The sequence below is a fragment of the Natrix helvetica genome, assembly GCF_964273705.1.
Source record: "Natrix helvetica genome assembly, chromosome: 2".
NCBI classification, from domain to species: domain Eukaryota; kingdom Metazoa; phylum Chordata; class Lepidosauria; order Squamata; family Natricidae; genus Natrix; species Natrix helvetica.
The window spans coordinates 10,594,111-10,611,464 of record NC_138552.1 but is presented as its reverse complement, the minus strand read 5'-3'; the positions used below and the strand labels follow the sequence as shown (position 1 = coordinate 10,611,464).

At 48.9% G+C, this 17,354-nt stretch overlaps 1 protein-coding gene across 3 annotated transcripts in view; it reads left to right on the top strand.

The window, feature by feature from the left end:
- The window catches only part of DYM (dymeclin), a 287,865-nt gene that overhangs the window by 16,574 nt on the left and 253,937 nt on the right, over nucleotides 1-17,354 (top strand). For all 3 annotated transcript variants that reach the window (XM_081942534.1, XM_081942535.1, XM_081942536.1), the window contains exon 2: nucleotides 6,481-6,674. In XM_081942534.1, the coding sequence (XP_081798660.1) occupies nucleotides 6,535-6,674 (140 nt within the window). In that variant the 5' untranslated portion in view covers nucleotides 6,481-6,534. The remainder of the gene's footprint in view (nucleotides 1-6,480; nucleotides 6,675-17,354) is intronic.

Genomic DNA, 17,354 nt, shown 5'->3' with positions numbered 1-17,354 from the left:
ACACACCCACATACACAGAGTGACAGAGAGAGAGGAAGGGAGGGGAGAGAGACAGAGGGAGAGACAGACACACACACACACACAGAGTGAGAGACAGACAGACACACACACACACAGAGTGACAGAGATGGGGGAAGGAGGAGAGAGAGAGAGAGATACAGAGAGAGAGACAGACAGATAGACACCCAGAGAAAATGACAGAGGGAGACAGAGAGGGAGGGAGGGAGAGAGATTCAAAGAGCCAGAGAGAGAGAGAGAGAAAGAAAAAGAAAAAAAGAAAGAAACTGGGAGAGAGAGATGAAATTAAAATCAACAACATACAAACCTGACTTACTCAAACTATCCAAGGAAATGCAAGGCCAATGTTCACATTAGTGGTTGTGACTTTGTCAGTCATTGTCAGGATGTAATTTTCTCTACATTGTAAGGCAAATTTTACGGAATTTAACGTTATCGATAAATAATATCGTTCTAAAGTTTTTGTTTTATTAGTTGTGTTATTTGTATCCTCCCAACCTATGTGGATACTTGCGTGCAGAATATTCTCAATAAAAACTTATTGAAACTAAAAACAGTGTACCATCCTATGTATTTTCGGTTTTAAAAATGCGGCTCTCCAAATAAATTTCAATCGTGGTTTTGGCGAGATTTGGCTCAGTTGAAAAAAAAGGTTGCCCACCACTGTACTAGAGCATTAATAAATGACAACTAAGAATGTCTGTTGTAAATAGAATAAGAAGGTTCTATTAGCATATTTGACTCTTATCAGTGAGGTGCTAATTTCATTTGGCATGAACCATCTCTGAATAATTTTTTTAAACATACACACTGTTTTTGTTCATTAATAGTGCAGTCCTGTTTCTACCTACCTATAAATATACCTGTATTCGGTTTATAATCAAGTATTGCTGAATTCCAAGATATTAACATTAACACCATGCCTGTACATTTTACTTTTGACGCCCTAACTCTAGAACGAGGAATGCGGTGGCTCAGAGGCTGATTGACGCTGAGCTTGTCAATCAAAAAGGTTGACAGTTCGGTGGTTCGAATCCCTAGCGCTGCGTAACGGAGTGAGGTCCCATTACTTGTCCTAGCTTCTGCCAACCTAGCAGTTTGAAAGCATGTAAAAAATGCAAGTAGAAAAATAGGAACCACCTTTGGTGGGAAGGTAACAGCATTCCGTACGCCTTTGGTGTTTAGTCATGCCAGCCACATGATCACGGAGACGTCTTTAGACAGCGCTGGCTCTTCGGCTTTGAAACAGAGATGAGCACCGCCCCCTAGAGTCGGGAATGACTAGCACATATGTGCAAGGGGAACTTTATTTAACAGTAGAACCTCACACTTGTCTCCTTTAAATTTTTCAGGGCGCTGCTCTGGAGAGTCCAGGCAATGGGTTAAATACAGCCAATCTGCCCAGAACTGAATTGAAGCTTTAAGCCACGCCCCTGGTGCTGACCACCTTCCGTTTTTTTCAATTCAGCTAGCCCAGTGGACGCGCTTTCAAGTTTCTCTTCAGTTCTACAGATTGCTTAGACTCTCCTAGATTTAATGTTAGATCGGGTAATGGATAGGCACACACAGGCTAACGGTAACAACAGCTCTTTATTAAGTACAACAAGTGAGAACAATCCAGCAAAGGTTGAGTCTGACAGCACCCTTTTTTAGGGAGCTGTCAGACCCTTCGACCAATAGTATTAAACCTCTGTTCCCGCCGGAACAGAGGACCTTGGTAGAAACCACTGTAGTTAAAGCAAGTATCTAACACCCCTCCCCTCTTGGATGGAATAATCCTACTTGTTACGTAGTCACGCAGGTAGGCGGGCTTTTGGGTAGCTCTGCTAGACCTGTGCAGTTCAGTCGGAGGGTGTTCTTTGGACAGGTTGGACGGACCAGTTTGCTCCGCAGCTCCGCTTGGTGGAAGCTCCTTGAACCTTTCACAGGCCGCAGCTGGAGCTTCTAGAGCCGGTTCGCTCGGAGCTCGCTGCGGGCCTGCAACATAACCAGATAAGTTTCCCGGTACCCTCGGGCTTGAGCTGGCTGTGGAAGGAGCGAGTGTTTGCTCCGTTTGGGTAGGGCTTTGGCTAACTCGTGCAGGAGTTGCCTCTGGTTGTCTAAGAGTGGAGTTGGAGAGGCGGCCACGGAGTTGGTCAACGTGCCTTCTCCAATTCCAACCGTCCTCGAGCTCTAAGAGGTAAGAGCGAGGCCCGGTGATGCCTATCACTGTGGCAGGAATCCACAGAGTTTCCCCAGCGTAGTTGTGGGCATATACCGAATCCCCTACGCTAGAAGTCCGAATCTTGCTTGTGGAGTCGGGGCGATGAGGCAGAATAGTTTGGGTGTAGTCGGTCTAAGTGGGACTTTAGCCGGTGACCCATGAGAAGCTCGGAAGGGCTTCTCCCTGTAGTGGCACTGGGTGTGATGTGCTGAATTAGCAAATAGTGGTCAGCCCATGTTTGCCAATCTCCTGGACCCATCCTAGAGAGGGCCTCTTTTGCAGATCTCACCATTCTCTCTGCCTGACCATTGGAGGCCGGATGGAATGGCGCGACCAGGCCATGCCTGATTCCCTGAGCTGCTAGGAAGGTCTCAAATTGCATGGTCGTGAATTGGGGCCCATTGTCAGAGACCAAGACGTTGGACAGGCCATGCATGGAGAAAAGTCTCCCTAGCACCTTGATAACCGCTTCTGCCGTAGTGGATTACCTCTAGCCATTTTGAGTAGGCGTCCACAACTACGAGGAATGTCTGGCCATGAACTGGGCCAGCAAAATCAATGTGCACCCTAGACCACAGTGCTTGAGGTCACTCCCACTCCTTAGCGGGTGCCTCTGGGGGAGCTGGTCCGGACTCCTGGCACGGTGTGCAGGTAGCCACCCATTCTTCGATCTCCCTGTCCATGTTAGGTCACCACACGTAACTCCTAGCCAAAGACTTCATCCTGACAATTCCAGGATGCCCTACGTGTAAAGCCTCTTAATACTGCAATGCGCAGTTTGGGTGGAACAACGACCCGGTCCCCCCACAGTAAACGGCCATTTACAACCAATAACTCATTGCGTTAGGTAAAATACATTTTGAAATCAACCCCAACAGGCCCCTTGGGCCACCCCTTCCACACCCAGTTCAAAATGTGTTTGATGGTGGAGTCCTTCACAGAGTGACGGGCAACATCACTGGACAAGACAGGCCCAGTCTCAAGGCAGTCAATGAGGAGGACTGGTGTCTCGGGGTAGGGTCAGCAAGAAGTTCATGCAGCAGGCAGCGGCTTAAAGCATCAGCGTGCCCCAAAGTGGAGCCTGGCTGGTGGATGAGGCGGTAGGAGTAGGCAGCTAGGAAGATGGTCCATCTGATCATCCATGGAGATAATGACACTGGATTAGGTCAGTCCCCAGCCAGTAAGCCCAATAACGGCTTGTGGTTCGTAATTAGTTTGAAATCACGGCCATATAGGTACTCATGGAACCTCTTTACTCCGGCCACTGCAGCCAAAGCCTCGCGGTCCAGCTGGCTGTAGTTCCTTTCTGCAGCAGACAAGGTCCTGTAAAGCAATGGGAGCCTCGGTTCCATTAGGCATGCGGTGACTGAGGACGGCGCTGACGCCGAATGGGGAAGCGTCGCAGGTCAGCACCAACAGGTCTGGCTGTACTGTACCAGAAAGGAGTCCACCGACAGGAGTCATTTTACCGCGGCAAATGCAGCAGCCTCGGGTCTGCCCCAGGACCACTTCGCATTCTTAGCCAGGAGATGGTATAAGAGCTCAGCAACGGTGGCTTTCTGTTTAAGAAAGACACTGTACAAATTAAGGAGCCCGAGGAACGCCTGCAGCTCGGTTTGATTGCGAGGTGTGGGGGGGCGTCCTGGATTGCTCGAATTTTTTGGGTGGCCGGTTGAATCCCAGAGCCGTTGATTAGGTACCCTAAGAATTCAACCCTTGGCACGTTAATTTGGCGTTTTTCTTTCTTGAGACGGAGGCCTTTCTCTCTAATTCGAGCCAAAACAGTTCATACATGTTTGAAAAGTTGCGCCTCATTTGCAGCCGATACCAAGATGTCGTCGAAATAGGAGACGACTCCCGGAATCCCCTGCAAAAGCCGTTCCATGACGCTTTGGAACAGTCTAGGGGTGATACTAATGCCGAATTGCAGGCGGTGACATTTGAGTGCACCCCTGTGCGTCACAATGGTTTGGGCCTCCACCGTAGCGCCATCTACTGGCAATTGTTGGTATGCCTGCGCCATGTCCAATTTTGCGAATATTTTTCCGGGGCCTAACAAATGTAGTAGATGCTATACAATGGGTACAGGGTAAACGCTTTGTTGTAGCGCTTTATTAATTGTGCACTTGTAGTCCGTGCAGATGCGGACAGACCCGTCAGATTTGACAGGTGTCATAATAGGGGTTTCCCAGCATGCGTGATCAACCGGCTCTAGGATTCCTTGGCCTATGTCAATTTCCCCGTCAATTTTGGGGCAGAGAGCAAAAGGTACACTCCTGGGTTTTAGCCTTATGGGGGCTATATTGGGGTCCAAATTAAACGAGATTGGAGTCCCCACATACTTACCCAGACCAGTACCAAAGACGTCCTCGAACTCCTTAAAAATGGCTTCGGCACCGTCATCTTTCAAGGTGTTGATACCGGTCACTTCTAGGTCCAGGGATTCGAACTAGTCAAGCCCCAGGAGGCTCTGCAGGTTGCCGCTGATCACTGTCACTGGGAGTTGGCCGCTGAAATGCTTGAATTTCTCCCAGAAAGGTGACTTGGCCCACAATGGGGATCCGGTTGCCCTGGTCATTGCGTAGGCGGATGTCGGGGGTGCGTAGATGTTGTTTCTTCAGGCTAGGGATAGCCTGCTTGAGGGTAGACCACGGCATGATGGTCAGTGATGACCCGGGGTCGATCTCCATCTCGCATGGAGAGTCCTCGATGAGGACTGTGACCTTCAGCTTTTTTGGCCGCCTGGTGCGGACTTGGCCGATTGACGTATGGTAGGTGACTCTAGTGTCGCCCTCTGAGCGCCATGGTGGCTTCTGCCAGGCCCCTTGGTTGGGCCTCGGTTGGCGGTTTGGTGTGCTTCTCGGCTGCCAGGTAGTAGCAAGGAATTCTCTCCGGCACACCTGACTTTGCTGCCAAAAGGTCGCAAAAGGTGATCACATGACCCTGGGATGCAACCCAGGTGAGTCAATTGCCAAGCATCTGAGTTTTGATCGTGTGGCCACAGGGGATGCTGCAACTGTCACAAGTGTGAAAAAGGGTCATGTCACTTTTTCCAGTGCTGTTACTCAGTCATTCAACAAAAGGTTGTAAGTTGAGGACAACCTGTATTAGCTATTCTACTCCCTTTGGTGTTGTTTTCAAATTATGGTAAGCTCTAGCTAATAACTTTCAGTTGCAGCAAATTGCATCTCTGGAGATATCATCCTTGATGATGAGCAAAATGTCCCTCATGAAATTGTACACTTTGTACCATTACAACTACTACATTTATACCAAAGGTGGCAACTGGACTTTTTTGTTTTTTCCTTGAGGACATTTCGCTTCCCATCCAAGAAGCTTCTTCAGCTCTGACTGAATAGTGGGGAGTGGAAGGATGGAGAATGGACCATCCACTATCTAGTTAGAGCTGAAGAAGCTTCTTGGATGAGAAGCGAAGCGTCTTCAAAGAAACAACAAGAAAGTCCAGTTGCCTCCCCCAAAAAGCACCTTTGGGACAACCATGACCTGAATGACTGAGAATCTCTACACACTACTAACAGTTGTACCACTAAAAACAGGCATTACAATGAGGAAAAACTATTCTTATTTTTGTGATAAGTTCTTAATTTGGGCTTTTTTTTCTTTTTTTGTTTTTGAGGAAGATTTGGTGATTTCTGATTTTGGTGGTCTGCATTGTGGTTTTATAACTCTTTGTTTTTATAGTACTTTGTATGTACTGGTATTGGGACGCAGTGGCTCAGTGGCTAAGACGCTGAATTTGTTGAGGAGAAGGTCGGCAGTTCAGTGGTTCGAATCCGTAGCGCCGCCTAACGGAGTGAGCTCCCGTTACTTGTCCCAGCTTCTGCCAACCTAGCAGTTTGAAAGAACGTAAAAAATGCAAGTAGAAAAATAGGAACCACCTTTGGTGGGAAGGTAACAGCGTTCCATGCGCCTTCAGCATTTAGTCATGCCGGCCACATGATCACAATGGAGACATCTTCAGACAGCGCTGGCTCTTCGGCTTTGAAACAGAGATGAGCACCGCCCTCTAGAGTCGGGAACGGCTAGCACATATGTATGAGGGGAACGTTTACCTTACTGAAACTTAAATTTGGATTTTTTTTCTTTTTTTAAGGAAAATTCTTGGGATTTCTTATTTAGTGCTCTGCGTTGTGGTTTTATAACTCTTGTTTTTATAGCACTTGGTATGTACCGGTATTTCCAGACGTACTTTAGGTAACAATGTTCTTGTATTTTCACTTTCCTCAATCTGTTTGCAGGATTTTCATCGATGACATGAAATCCTAAAAACGGAAGAGTGGGTTAATGAGAAGATGGGAGCAGCAAACAGCAGCATTCGTGACCTTCCGGAAAACGAATATTTAAAGAAACTCTCAGGACGAGACGCCATCTCTGAGAATGACCCGTTTTGGAATCAGTTGCTTTCTTTTAGCTTTGCTATCCCAACAAACAGGTAAGTGTTATACAAGTGTACATTCAACAATAATATTTAAAAGTGAAAGCAGAACACCCAGATTCTGTAATACTTGTTAGGAATGTAAGCTAGAGCTTACATTGTGCCATAGAGCAGGGGTCTTCAACCTTGACAATTTTAAGACTTGTGGACTTCAATTCCCAGAGTTCCTCAGCCAACTTTGCTTTGCTGGCTGAGGAATTCTGGGACTTGAACTCCACAAGTCTTAAAATTGCCAAGATTGGAGACCCCTGCCATAGAGTATCATCCTTGTTAACTCTGAAGACTCTTTTTTACTTACAACCACAACTGAGCCCAAATTTTCTGTTGCTAAGCAAGACAACATTACGTGAGTCTTGCCCCATTTTATGACCCATATGCCACAGTTGTTAAGTGAAGCACTGCAATTGTGAAGTGGATCTTGCAGTCATTAAGCAAATCTGGCTACCCCCCCCCCCAATTGACTTTGCTTGTCAGAAGCGAGCTAACATGATTAATGCTGATACATGACCCTAGGACTGTGCAACTGTCATAAGTACATGCCAGTTGCCAAGTGCCTAAATTTGGGTTACATGGCCATGGATTTGCTGCAATGGTCTTGTGTGAAAACTGGTCATAAGTCACTTTTTTCCATGCCAATGTAACTTCAAATGATCACTAAAGGAATAGTTGTAAATTGAGGACTATTCTGTAATGGAACTCTCAATTATTTAACTTGGAATCCAATGCTACCTCGAAACTCATCGTTAATTGCTTCCAGCAGGCACGATGAGTACCAAAAATGATAAGTGCCAAACATATTTTTCCCATAAGCAATTGTTCTGGCCGAGGCTTCCCAAGAGCATGAAACAAACTCCTTGTCCCGACAAAAACCCCTTTTATTAATTTACTGCGAATTCTGCTCATTCACATCCAGCAAAGTCTTTCGAGGGAGGATTTACAGTCACAGACATTATCTGGCTTGGAGAGCTGACAGGCAGATATCTGCAAAACTTGGCAAGGAGTCTTGGAGAGTCACGAACCAATTAAGCGAACTAATTGTCTCCTGCAAACTCCACTCCCCTTTCGCTCCTCTTTTATTTCCTCTGGGAGGGGCCATTCATCGTCCACCTGTGGCCTTACTCCCAAGTCGACCCTTGTTCTTTAGCTATTCCCTTTGTCTGGCAACTCTGTGCATTTGCACACTGGGAACAGGCTCCAGCTGTTCGTCTGCTTCACTGATGTCTGACTCTGAAGGCAGCTAGTAACTGGCATATGGCTCTGGCCCCCTCTCTGCCTCCGACATAGAGCCCTCATCAGAGTCTTCCCCAGACTCCAGGACTGGCCCATGTTCCTCCCCAATCTCCTCACTATCTGAATCTGTTGCCATTTTCGCTGGCCACTGGCTGGCCACAACAGAAATAATGTAGTGTGTCCCAAGGCTGCTGACATCCAAAAGTTCTTGTGCGTGGAGTACCAAACAAACGATGAGTAGCAGGACGAAATGTTCACGTCAAAATGCGTTGAGTACCATTTAGTGACTTTCTTCAGTCCAGAAAATGACAGTCAGTCAAGTAGGTGACACTGCAAGAATTGCTATTACAATACAATACAATAGCAGAGTTGGAAGGGACCTTGGAGGTCTTCTAGTCCAACCCCCTGCCTAGGCAGGAAACCCTATACCGTTTCAGACAAATGGCTATCCAACATCTTCTTAAAGACTTCCAGTGTTGGGGCATTCACAACTTCTGGAGGCAACTTCTGTTCCACTGATCAATTGTTCTAGCTGTCAGGAAGTTTCTCCTCAGTTCTAAGTTGCTTCTCTCCTTGATTAGTTTCCACCCATTGCTTCTTGTCCTGCCTTCAGGTGCCTTGGAGAATAGCTTGACTCCCTCTTCTTTGTGGCAACCCCTGAGATATTGGAAGACTGCTATCATGTCTCCCCTAGTCCTTCTTTCTCTTAAGCTAGACATACCCAGTTCCTGCAACCGTTCTTCATATGTTTTAGTCTCCAGTCCCCTAATCATCTTGGTTGCTCTTCTCTGCAGTCTTTCTAGAGTCTCCACATCTTTTTTACACCGTGGCGACCAGAACTGAATGCAGTATTCCAAGTGTGGCCTTACCAAGGCATTATATAAGTGGTATTAACACTTCAGGTGATCTTGATTCTATCCCTCTGTCCCTTAGGGATATCTATCCCTTACAGGTAATCCTCGACTTACAACAGTTCACTTAGTGACTGTTCCAAGTTACAACGGCGCTGAAAAAAGTGACGTATGACCATGTTTCACACTTATGACTGTTGCAGCATCCCCATGGTCACGTGATTTACATTCGGACGCTTGACAACTGACTCAGATTTATGACGGTTGCAGGATCCCGTAGTCATGCGTTCCCCTTTTGCGACCTTTTGACCAGTAAAGTCAATGGGAAACCAGATTCACTTAAACAGCCGTGTTGCTAATTTAACAACTGCAGTGATTCGCTTAACAAATGTGGTGCGAAAAGTCGGGAAATGGAGCAAACTCACTTATCACATTTCTCACTTACCAACATAAATGTTGGTCTCAATGGTGGAAGTTGAGGCCTACCTGTAGTGCATTTCCCTGCAACAGCAGACCGTACGGCTTCCTTTTACAATCCCTTTCTTTGCATTAAATTATAATGAATGTAGAGAAATGTAATGGGAGGTACCATATTTTCAGAGTATAAGACGCACCTTTTTACCCCCTACAACAACGTGGAAATGTTGGTGTGTCTTATACACCGAATACAGCCATTTTTGGCCTCCTGAGGCCCCTCCCCCGCACCCAATTTTTGCGAAAAATGGGCATTTTCTTTGCAAAAACAGGACTTTTTACTGTCCCTCAGCCCCCAGCAGCCCTCTGCAGACTTCAGCAAGTCTGGGGCAAGGCAAAAATGCCAGTTTTTGCAAAAAACAGGCAAAAAAAATGGTCCGTTTTTCGCAAAAACTCAGGCTTTTTTGCGTTGCCCCAGCCCTGCTGAAGCCTGCAGAGGGCTGCTGGGGGCTGAGGGAAGGCAAAAACTTTTTTTCTTACTTACCTCTTTGAAATCTTGGTGCATCTTATACACTGGTGCGTCTTATTGTCTGAAAAATACGGTATTTATTTTCCTTCCTTGCTCGTAATACTAGAACCCAGATCCATCCGATGAATGATTGATTTGTGGACTGATAAAAGGAAGGATTTTCTTGCACAGTGAGCCTCTGAACTTCCCAGTTCAAAATCATTCTATGTGATCGCTGAAGTGTATAGCAGAGACGTTGATTAAGTGGCAGCCTGCAGATCGTTGGTTTCTTGAAAGCAAGCCTGCAGCTCTCTTTCAAATACTTCCTCCTCCCCGTTTTAGGCTGCCCGCTGTGTATTTTAGGTGCTAAATATGAGTAGTCCTTGATTTCTGACCAGTCGCTTGGGGACTGAAGTTACGATGGGTCATGAAAACCTGAATTTGAAGTTCCGATATCCGGGCACATGACTGCATTTGGGGCATTTGGTAACTGGCTCACATTTATGGCTGCTTGTAGTGTCTTGCGGTCATATCAGAGGCAGTATTCAGCTGGTTGTCTCCGGTTTGGGCGAACTGGTAGCGGCAGCTGCGGGAGGCTCCGCCCACCCATGTAATGCACGAGCACTGCACATGCACAGAAGGCGGTGCACATGCGCCAATGAGCGTGTGCTCACATTTGCGGGGTGGTAGGGAAGGTAAGCGAATCCCATCGCTGGTTCATATGGCCACGATTTCCAATGTTTTTGCTAGAAACTGGCATGTTGTTGTTTTTAATAACTGCAATGTTTGCTTAACGGCTGCAATGTTAAGTTTGTGAGTGTCTGATTTGCTTAATGACAGTCATGAACTCAGGCACAGTTACGTACTGATCCACTTTAAGATGGTCTTATCACTTACGACAAAAAATGGGAGCTCAGTTGCAGTCATAAGTGGAGGACTACCTGTAAACTCAATCCTTTTAGATCTTTCCCTGCCTACATATTAGAATTATTTCTTCTCATTTTGGGGTCGTTACTTTTTGAAATGTGTGTGGTTAATGTTACTGTACTATTTGCTCTTAATTCTGATTTTCTCTATAGTAAGGGGAGGAGTATCCAGGATGGGTTGACCTTGTCCTCTCATTGATTGGCCTGAGTCAGATATGCTCTTTGGGCCACGCCCTGGTCACCAGGTACCACCCAGTTATCGACTCAGCCCCTCAACGGGTGGCTGTGATCATCCCAAACTCCTGGAAATTTTTTAAAAAAGGATTGAACTCATTGTTAACTCGATTGCATTCGCTGCCTCCCTGCCTGAGTGAGTAACTGGCTCTTGGCTGATTCCCTGAGCGGGAAGAGAGAGAGAGAGAGAGCACGCGCAGCAAGCCCTTCAGGGCAACGTGCAACCCAGGTCATAAAGAGAGACCTAGGGCACTAATCGAGACTGCGGGCGAGGGGACGCTCCCCTGGAAGCCCCAGGAAGGCAGTCACGTCGGAGAGGCTCAGCCGGCACGGAGCGCTCCGCCACTCCCCCCCCAGAGGGTCGAGCAGCGAACCGTGGTGTTTTTAAATGCAGCGGAGCGCCTGCGCCTGCCTGCGAGTGCCAGAGAGATATAGCGGCTCGCAAAGCTCGGAAGAGATTGGAGGAAGCGAGAGAGAGAGCTCTCCAGCGGTAGCAGAAGCTGCACGGCAGCCCCAAAGGCACAAGCCGCTTCCACGTGTTCCCAGGGAGAGGAACTTTTTGAATTTGGAGTCGGTGGCCATTTTGGAACCACATGATCCAAGATGGCGGCGCCCAGCAGCACAGAGGATGCCGGCAGGACTCAAGCCTCCAGCCCAGCAGCCAGCAGCTCCACCAGAGGAGCAGAGGAGTAGCTAACCAGGTCAGAGACTGCTACAGAGGCTGCTAAGGGAAGAGGAGGAGGCAAGGCAAAGAGAAAGCACCTCTCCTCCAAGGGGGCCAAAGAGGCAGGCTGCAGCCCCAAACCCCCAAAGTCTGGCTCCAAATACGAAAGGCGGAGGCACCGAGCCTTGGAGCTCATTTGCCACAAGGCCAGCAGCAAGAGGGCTACCCCTGGCCAGGAACCTGGGGAAGGATTTCCAGGGATTTTTTCTCCTGGCAGGACTGCACATGGGGAACCCCCCCACAGTAGGATTCCCTTTGATACTTCGGGCATCTGGGGGGCTGCACAAGGATGGCAATCACCCCCACGCCCCACAGCAGCGGGACCCTCACCACAGCCCTTCCCGTGCACACCTGCTGGCACAGGAGCGGGAATACCACCCACATCAGGGATGCCCAACTTCCAGGATATGATGATACGGGCCTTCCAGCAGTGCATGGCAGCAACCTTTCAGCAGCCACAGATGCAGCCCCAGGCAGCCCCCGTGCTTAGGGTCTTGGAAGGGCTAGAGACTCAGGAGCAAGATTTTCCAGAATCACTTGCCTTCTCCCAGGGGGACAGCGATTCGGATTCCGAAGAGGGCGAAATAAGAGAGGATAGACACTCTGAGGACGAAGGCATGCCTCCTCCTAAACCTACCTTCCCCGGATTGTTCTAGCCCTCTTTGTACAAATTCCTTCTGTTCAAGGCTAAGACATCTGCCAAGCTTGGCAACAGGCCAACAGAAGCTCTGGTACAATCCCAGGGGTTTTCAGCGGAAAACATTTTTGAGGAGCAGGCCATCGAGGCAGACATGGTGCCCACACCCAAGTCTTTCCTAGATATGATCAAGCAGCAATGGGCCTCTACCACGGCAGGCCCCATGCCCACTTCCACAGACAAGACCTTCAACGTGGACAGGGACATGGCCCAGGTGCTTTCGCAACCCACCATCGACACGGCTGTCACGGCCCTGCATATGCCTACTAACATGCCAGGGGAACCAGAGGATGCCCTGAAGGTGGAAGAGAAAAAAGCTGACCTCACCTTACAGAGGACGCATCAAACAGCGGCCTGGGCAGTGAGAGCAGCCACCACCTTCTTCAACCGGTCTTCTCTGGTGTGGCTGCAAGACCTGCAGCAGCGAATCCCCATTTCGGATAGCAGGGCCCACCAAGATATCAACATGCTGGTGGCCGCCACCCAATTCTCCTCTGATGCTACCTTAGCTGCAGCCAGGTTTGCCTCCAGGGCAATCGCCTCATCTGTGGCATCTCGCAGACTGCTTTGGCTGAAGCAGTGGCAAGTGGAAGTACGCCACAAATGGCACCTGGCATTGGCCCCCTTCATGGGAAAATCCCTCTTTGGAGCAGCCCTTGAATCATTCCTGGTAGAGAACAAGGACAAGTGGAAGGTGCTCCCCACCGTTCACAAGAAGTCCAACTTCAGGGCGGCGCCATACCCTAGACACCCCAACTCCCAGGGGCAGGATTACGGGTCTCCTTCGGGGTCAGGATTCCTTCAGGGGGTCAGAGTTTGGGTACTTGGGGCCCAGGCAGTACCAGGGAGGTTTTTCATCCAGGCAGAGATACCCAGATAGACAGCAGAGGGGCAGTCAGCAGAAGAGGCCCTTTTGAGGGGGCAGAGGAGGCAGAGGCGGGCGCTCTTTCCGCAAGAACTAGACCTAGCTCACCTCACATTGGGGGACGCTTGGTGTACTTCGCCGACCGCTGGGACTTAACCTCCTACGACAAGTGGGTACAGAGCACCATTCGGTCTGGTCTCTCACTCAAGTTCCTCTCCAACCCCCCGAGTTCCTTTTGGAGCTGCCCTGTCTCAAGCAACCCGACCCAGAGGTTGCTGATGCAGGAGGCCATCCAACACCTGTTGGACATCAGGGCCATCCAGCCAGTGCCTCTAGAGCAGCAAGGCCAGGGGTATTACTCTATTCTCTTTGTAATTCCTAAGACCTCGGGCGGCTGGAGAGCGATTCTTGACTTGAAAGGCCTGAACCGTTTCATCCGCTATCGGAGGTTTAAGATGCATTAACTGCATTCCATCCTGGAAGGGACTGGGCAGGGAGATTTTCTCACCTCCATAGACCTCACAGAGGCCTACCTGCATATACCCATAGCCCCGGAACACCATAAACAGGTTCTGCTACCTAGGGCACCACTTCCAGTATCGAGCCCTGCCTTTTGGGTTCTCGTCTGCCCCTTGAGTTTTCACGAAGGTAATGGCGGCATTGGCAGCTCACCTGAGGCAGGTTCCTGTTCGAATTCAATGTTATTTAGATGACCTGCTGTTGCAGTCGTCCTCCTTCAAGGGTGCGCTATGGGATCTAGACACTACTATGGCAGTCCTGAGAGACCACAGGTTTTTGGTAAACCTGGCCAAAAGCCACCTTCATCCCTCCACTAGTCTGGTCCACCTAGGAGCCCAGATAGATACAGAGGCAGACACGGCTTCTCTGTCATCAGAAAGACATCCCTCTCTTAGGCAGCTAGCCGCTCAGGTAGCCAGGGGGCGTAGGGTATCCTTAGCCACACTGTCCAAGCTGCTTAGCACCATGGTGTCTGCCATTGGCATTGTCCCTTGGGCTCGGTTCCACACCAGAGACCTCCAATGGTTCCTTTTACCTTTCCAGCGAAAGCGCATGAGCTGCTCCCAGACCAAGGTTCTTCTGCCCACAGAAGTATCCCGCTCACTGGCTTGGTGGACGTCCCCGGCAATCTCCAAGGGCGAGATCTTCAGAACGCCAGACAGGGTGACGGTAACAACGGACGCAAGCCTGTTCGGATGGGGCACCCATCTGCGGCCTCAGATGGCGCAAGGACAATGGAACCAGGCGGAACTGACTCATGACATAAACTGGTTCGAGCTCAGAGTGGTCCGCCAGGCCCTCCTTCAATTTCGTCACCTTGTCAGGGGCAGCCACATCTTAGTCCTCACAGACAACATCACCATCAAGGCTGATATAAAGAGATGGGGGGACCAGATCGAAGGCCCTCATGAAGGAGGCCAAACGACTGGGGCAGTGGGCCGAAAGGAACCTTCTGTCATTGACTGCAGAACATATAGCGGGGGTGGACAACATCAGAGCTGACTGGCTCAGCCGGACCGAGATAGACAATTCAGAGTGGAGGTTGCAGCCTGCAATATTCGAGGAAGTGGCAAGGCACTTTGGATGCCCGGATGTCGACCTATTCGCCACCCCTCTCAACGTCCAGCTCCCAAGGTCTTATTCCAGGTATCAGACACAGGGGGCAGAGGGTGTGGACGCTCTCCGATGCCCATGGCCCTGGGGGCTCCTCTATGCCTATCCACCATTACCCCTGATTCCCAAGGTCATACAGAAAATCCTGCGGGAAGGGGCGGAGGTGGTGATTGCCCCGCACTGGCCCCGGAGGCCTTGGTTTGCCGATCTCCAATCTCTCTCGCTGGAACACCCGGACCCTCAGTGGCTTCAGTTGACCGCTTGGCGCTTGAGCGGAGCATCCTGAGGGAAGGCCACTTCTCCCCCAGGGTGATACAAACTATTCAGGCGGCTCACAGACCTTCCACGGAGTGCATTTATGGTACTACATGGCGTGCTTTTTCAACATGGTGCAGCTCCAGGGGCCATGATCCGGTTCGAGCTATGATCCCGCAGGTTCTGGACTTCCTTCAGATGGGCCTGGACAGAGGGTTAGCTCCCAACACGATTAGGAGACAGATCTCGGCCATCTCATTGATACTTCTGCGCGGTAGGTCTCAGACCTTGACTCACCACCCCATGGTCAGGCGATTCCTCAAGGGGGCATCCAATCTTAAGTCACCCATGGTACACAGGTACCCCTCCTGGGACTTGCATAAGGTGTTGGATGCTCTGACAGGCCCTCCTTTCGAACCCTTGCGAACTGTGTCTCCTAAGTTTTTGACTCTTAAGGTGGCCTTTCTGATGGCTATCATCTCAGCCAGGCGGGTTTCCGAACTTCAGGCTCTGTCAGCCAGGGAAGATCTCTGCGTGTTCCACCAGGACAGGGTGGTACTAAGGTTGGACCCCTCCTTCATCCCTAAGGTGTGCTCCTGCTTCCATCGCTTGCAGGAATTGATATTGCCCAATTTCAGCCCGGACCCCTCTCTCCCGTTGGAGAGGAAGTGGCACACCCTAGATGTAAGGAGGGCTCTGAGGATTTACCCCAGAAGAACCCGGCTGAACAGGAAGTCTGAAGCCCTGGTTGTCTCTTTCCAGCCGGGATCCCTGGGGAACAAGGTGACATCCACTACCATAGGCAGGTGGTTACGAGCCTGTATTGTTACCGCCTACCAAGCACAGAGTCTGCAAACACCGAGCTCTATTACAGCACATTCCACACGAAGCGCGGCCACCTCAACGGCCTGGGCCACCCAGACTTCATTGAAAGAGATCTGTAGGGCAGCTACATGGTCTTCCCCCTCACCATTCGTGAGGAACTACAAACTGGACTCCTTTGCCTCTGCAGAGGCTTCATTCTGGCATAGGGTGTTGCAGGCTGTGCACAGGGCGGAGGTGACGTATCACCAGGCATAAGGTTGTGCGAACTCTTAACATGGGTAACCCTCCCTAGGGATGTGTAAGCTTTGGTACATCCCATCCTGGATACTCCTCCCCTCACTATGGAGAAAGGGCGTTGGTACTTACCTGATACGCCTCATCTCATAGTGGGGGAGGAGTATCCAGCCCCTCCCTGATAGGGTTATGTAACATGAGCGTTATGTTTGATGGTTAAGCTGTTCTGTTGAAGAAATAAATAAAGGTTAAAACTTAGATAAAGTCTGGAGTGGATGACACAGCGAGTTGGATAAGGTCCTTCGCCGATAACTGGGTGGTACCTGGTGACCAGGGCGTGGCCCAAAGAGCTTATCTGACTCAGCCCAATCAATGAGAGGACAAGGTCAACCCATCCTGGATACTCCTCCCCCACTATGAGAAGAGGCGTATCAGGTAAGTACCAACACCCTGTTCCTGCTTCTCCGATATGGGCAGCTTTCGTCCTATTTCTTAATCTTATTATACTGTGAACAAACAAATATATTCAGTGTCAGCCCCTCTCAGTGCTCAATATAGAATAGAATTCTTTATTGGCCAAGTGTGATTGGACACACAAGGAATTTGTCTTTGGTGCAGATGCTCCCAGTGTACATAAAAAGACAAGATACATTCATCAAGAATCATAAGGTACAACACTTAATGATAATGATAGGGTATAAATAAGCAATCAGGAAACAATCAATATTAATATAAATTGTAAGGATACAAGCAACATAGTCACAGTCCTGCAATCATAAGTGGGAGGAGATGGGTGATAGGAACGATGAGAAGACTAATAGTAATAGTAATGCAGCCTTAGTGAATGGTTTGATAGTGTTGAGGGAATTATTTATTTAGCAGAGTGATGGTGTTTGGGGAAAAACTGTCATTTTGTCTAGTTGTCTTGGTGTGCAGTGCCCTATAGTGTTGTTTTGAGGGTAGGAGTTGAAACAATTTATGTCTAGGGTGCAAGGGGTCTTTCAACATTTTCACGGCCCTCTTTATGTGTGTTTATATGTGTTTAACAATACTTTTTATATTGTAATTATATATATTGTGTTTAAATATAACTCGAGAATCAAAAAGGGTCAGAAAAATATCTTGAACACTAGATGGTGCTGATGGATGGTAAGTGAGTAATTTAGTTTTGGAGTGGATGTTACAATTGCGCAGTTAGGATACTTCAAACATAAATCGTTTCCTTAATGAAATACCAGTTGTTGAGAATTGCAGTTGTATATACTATGCGTATGTTTTGCTG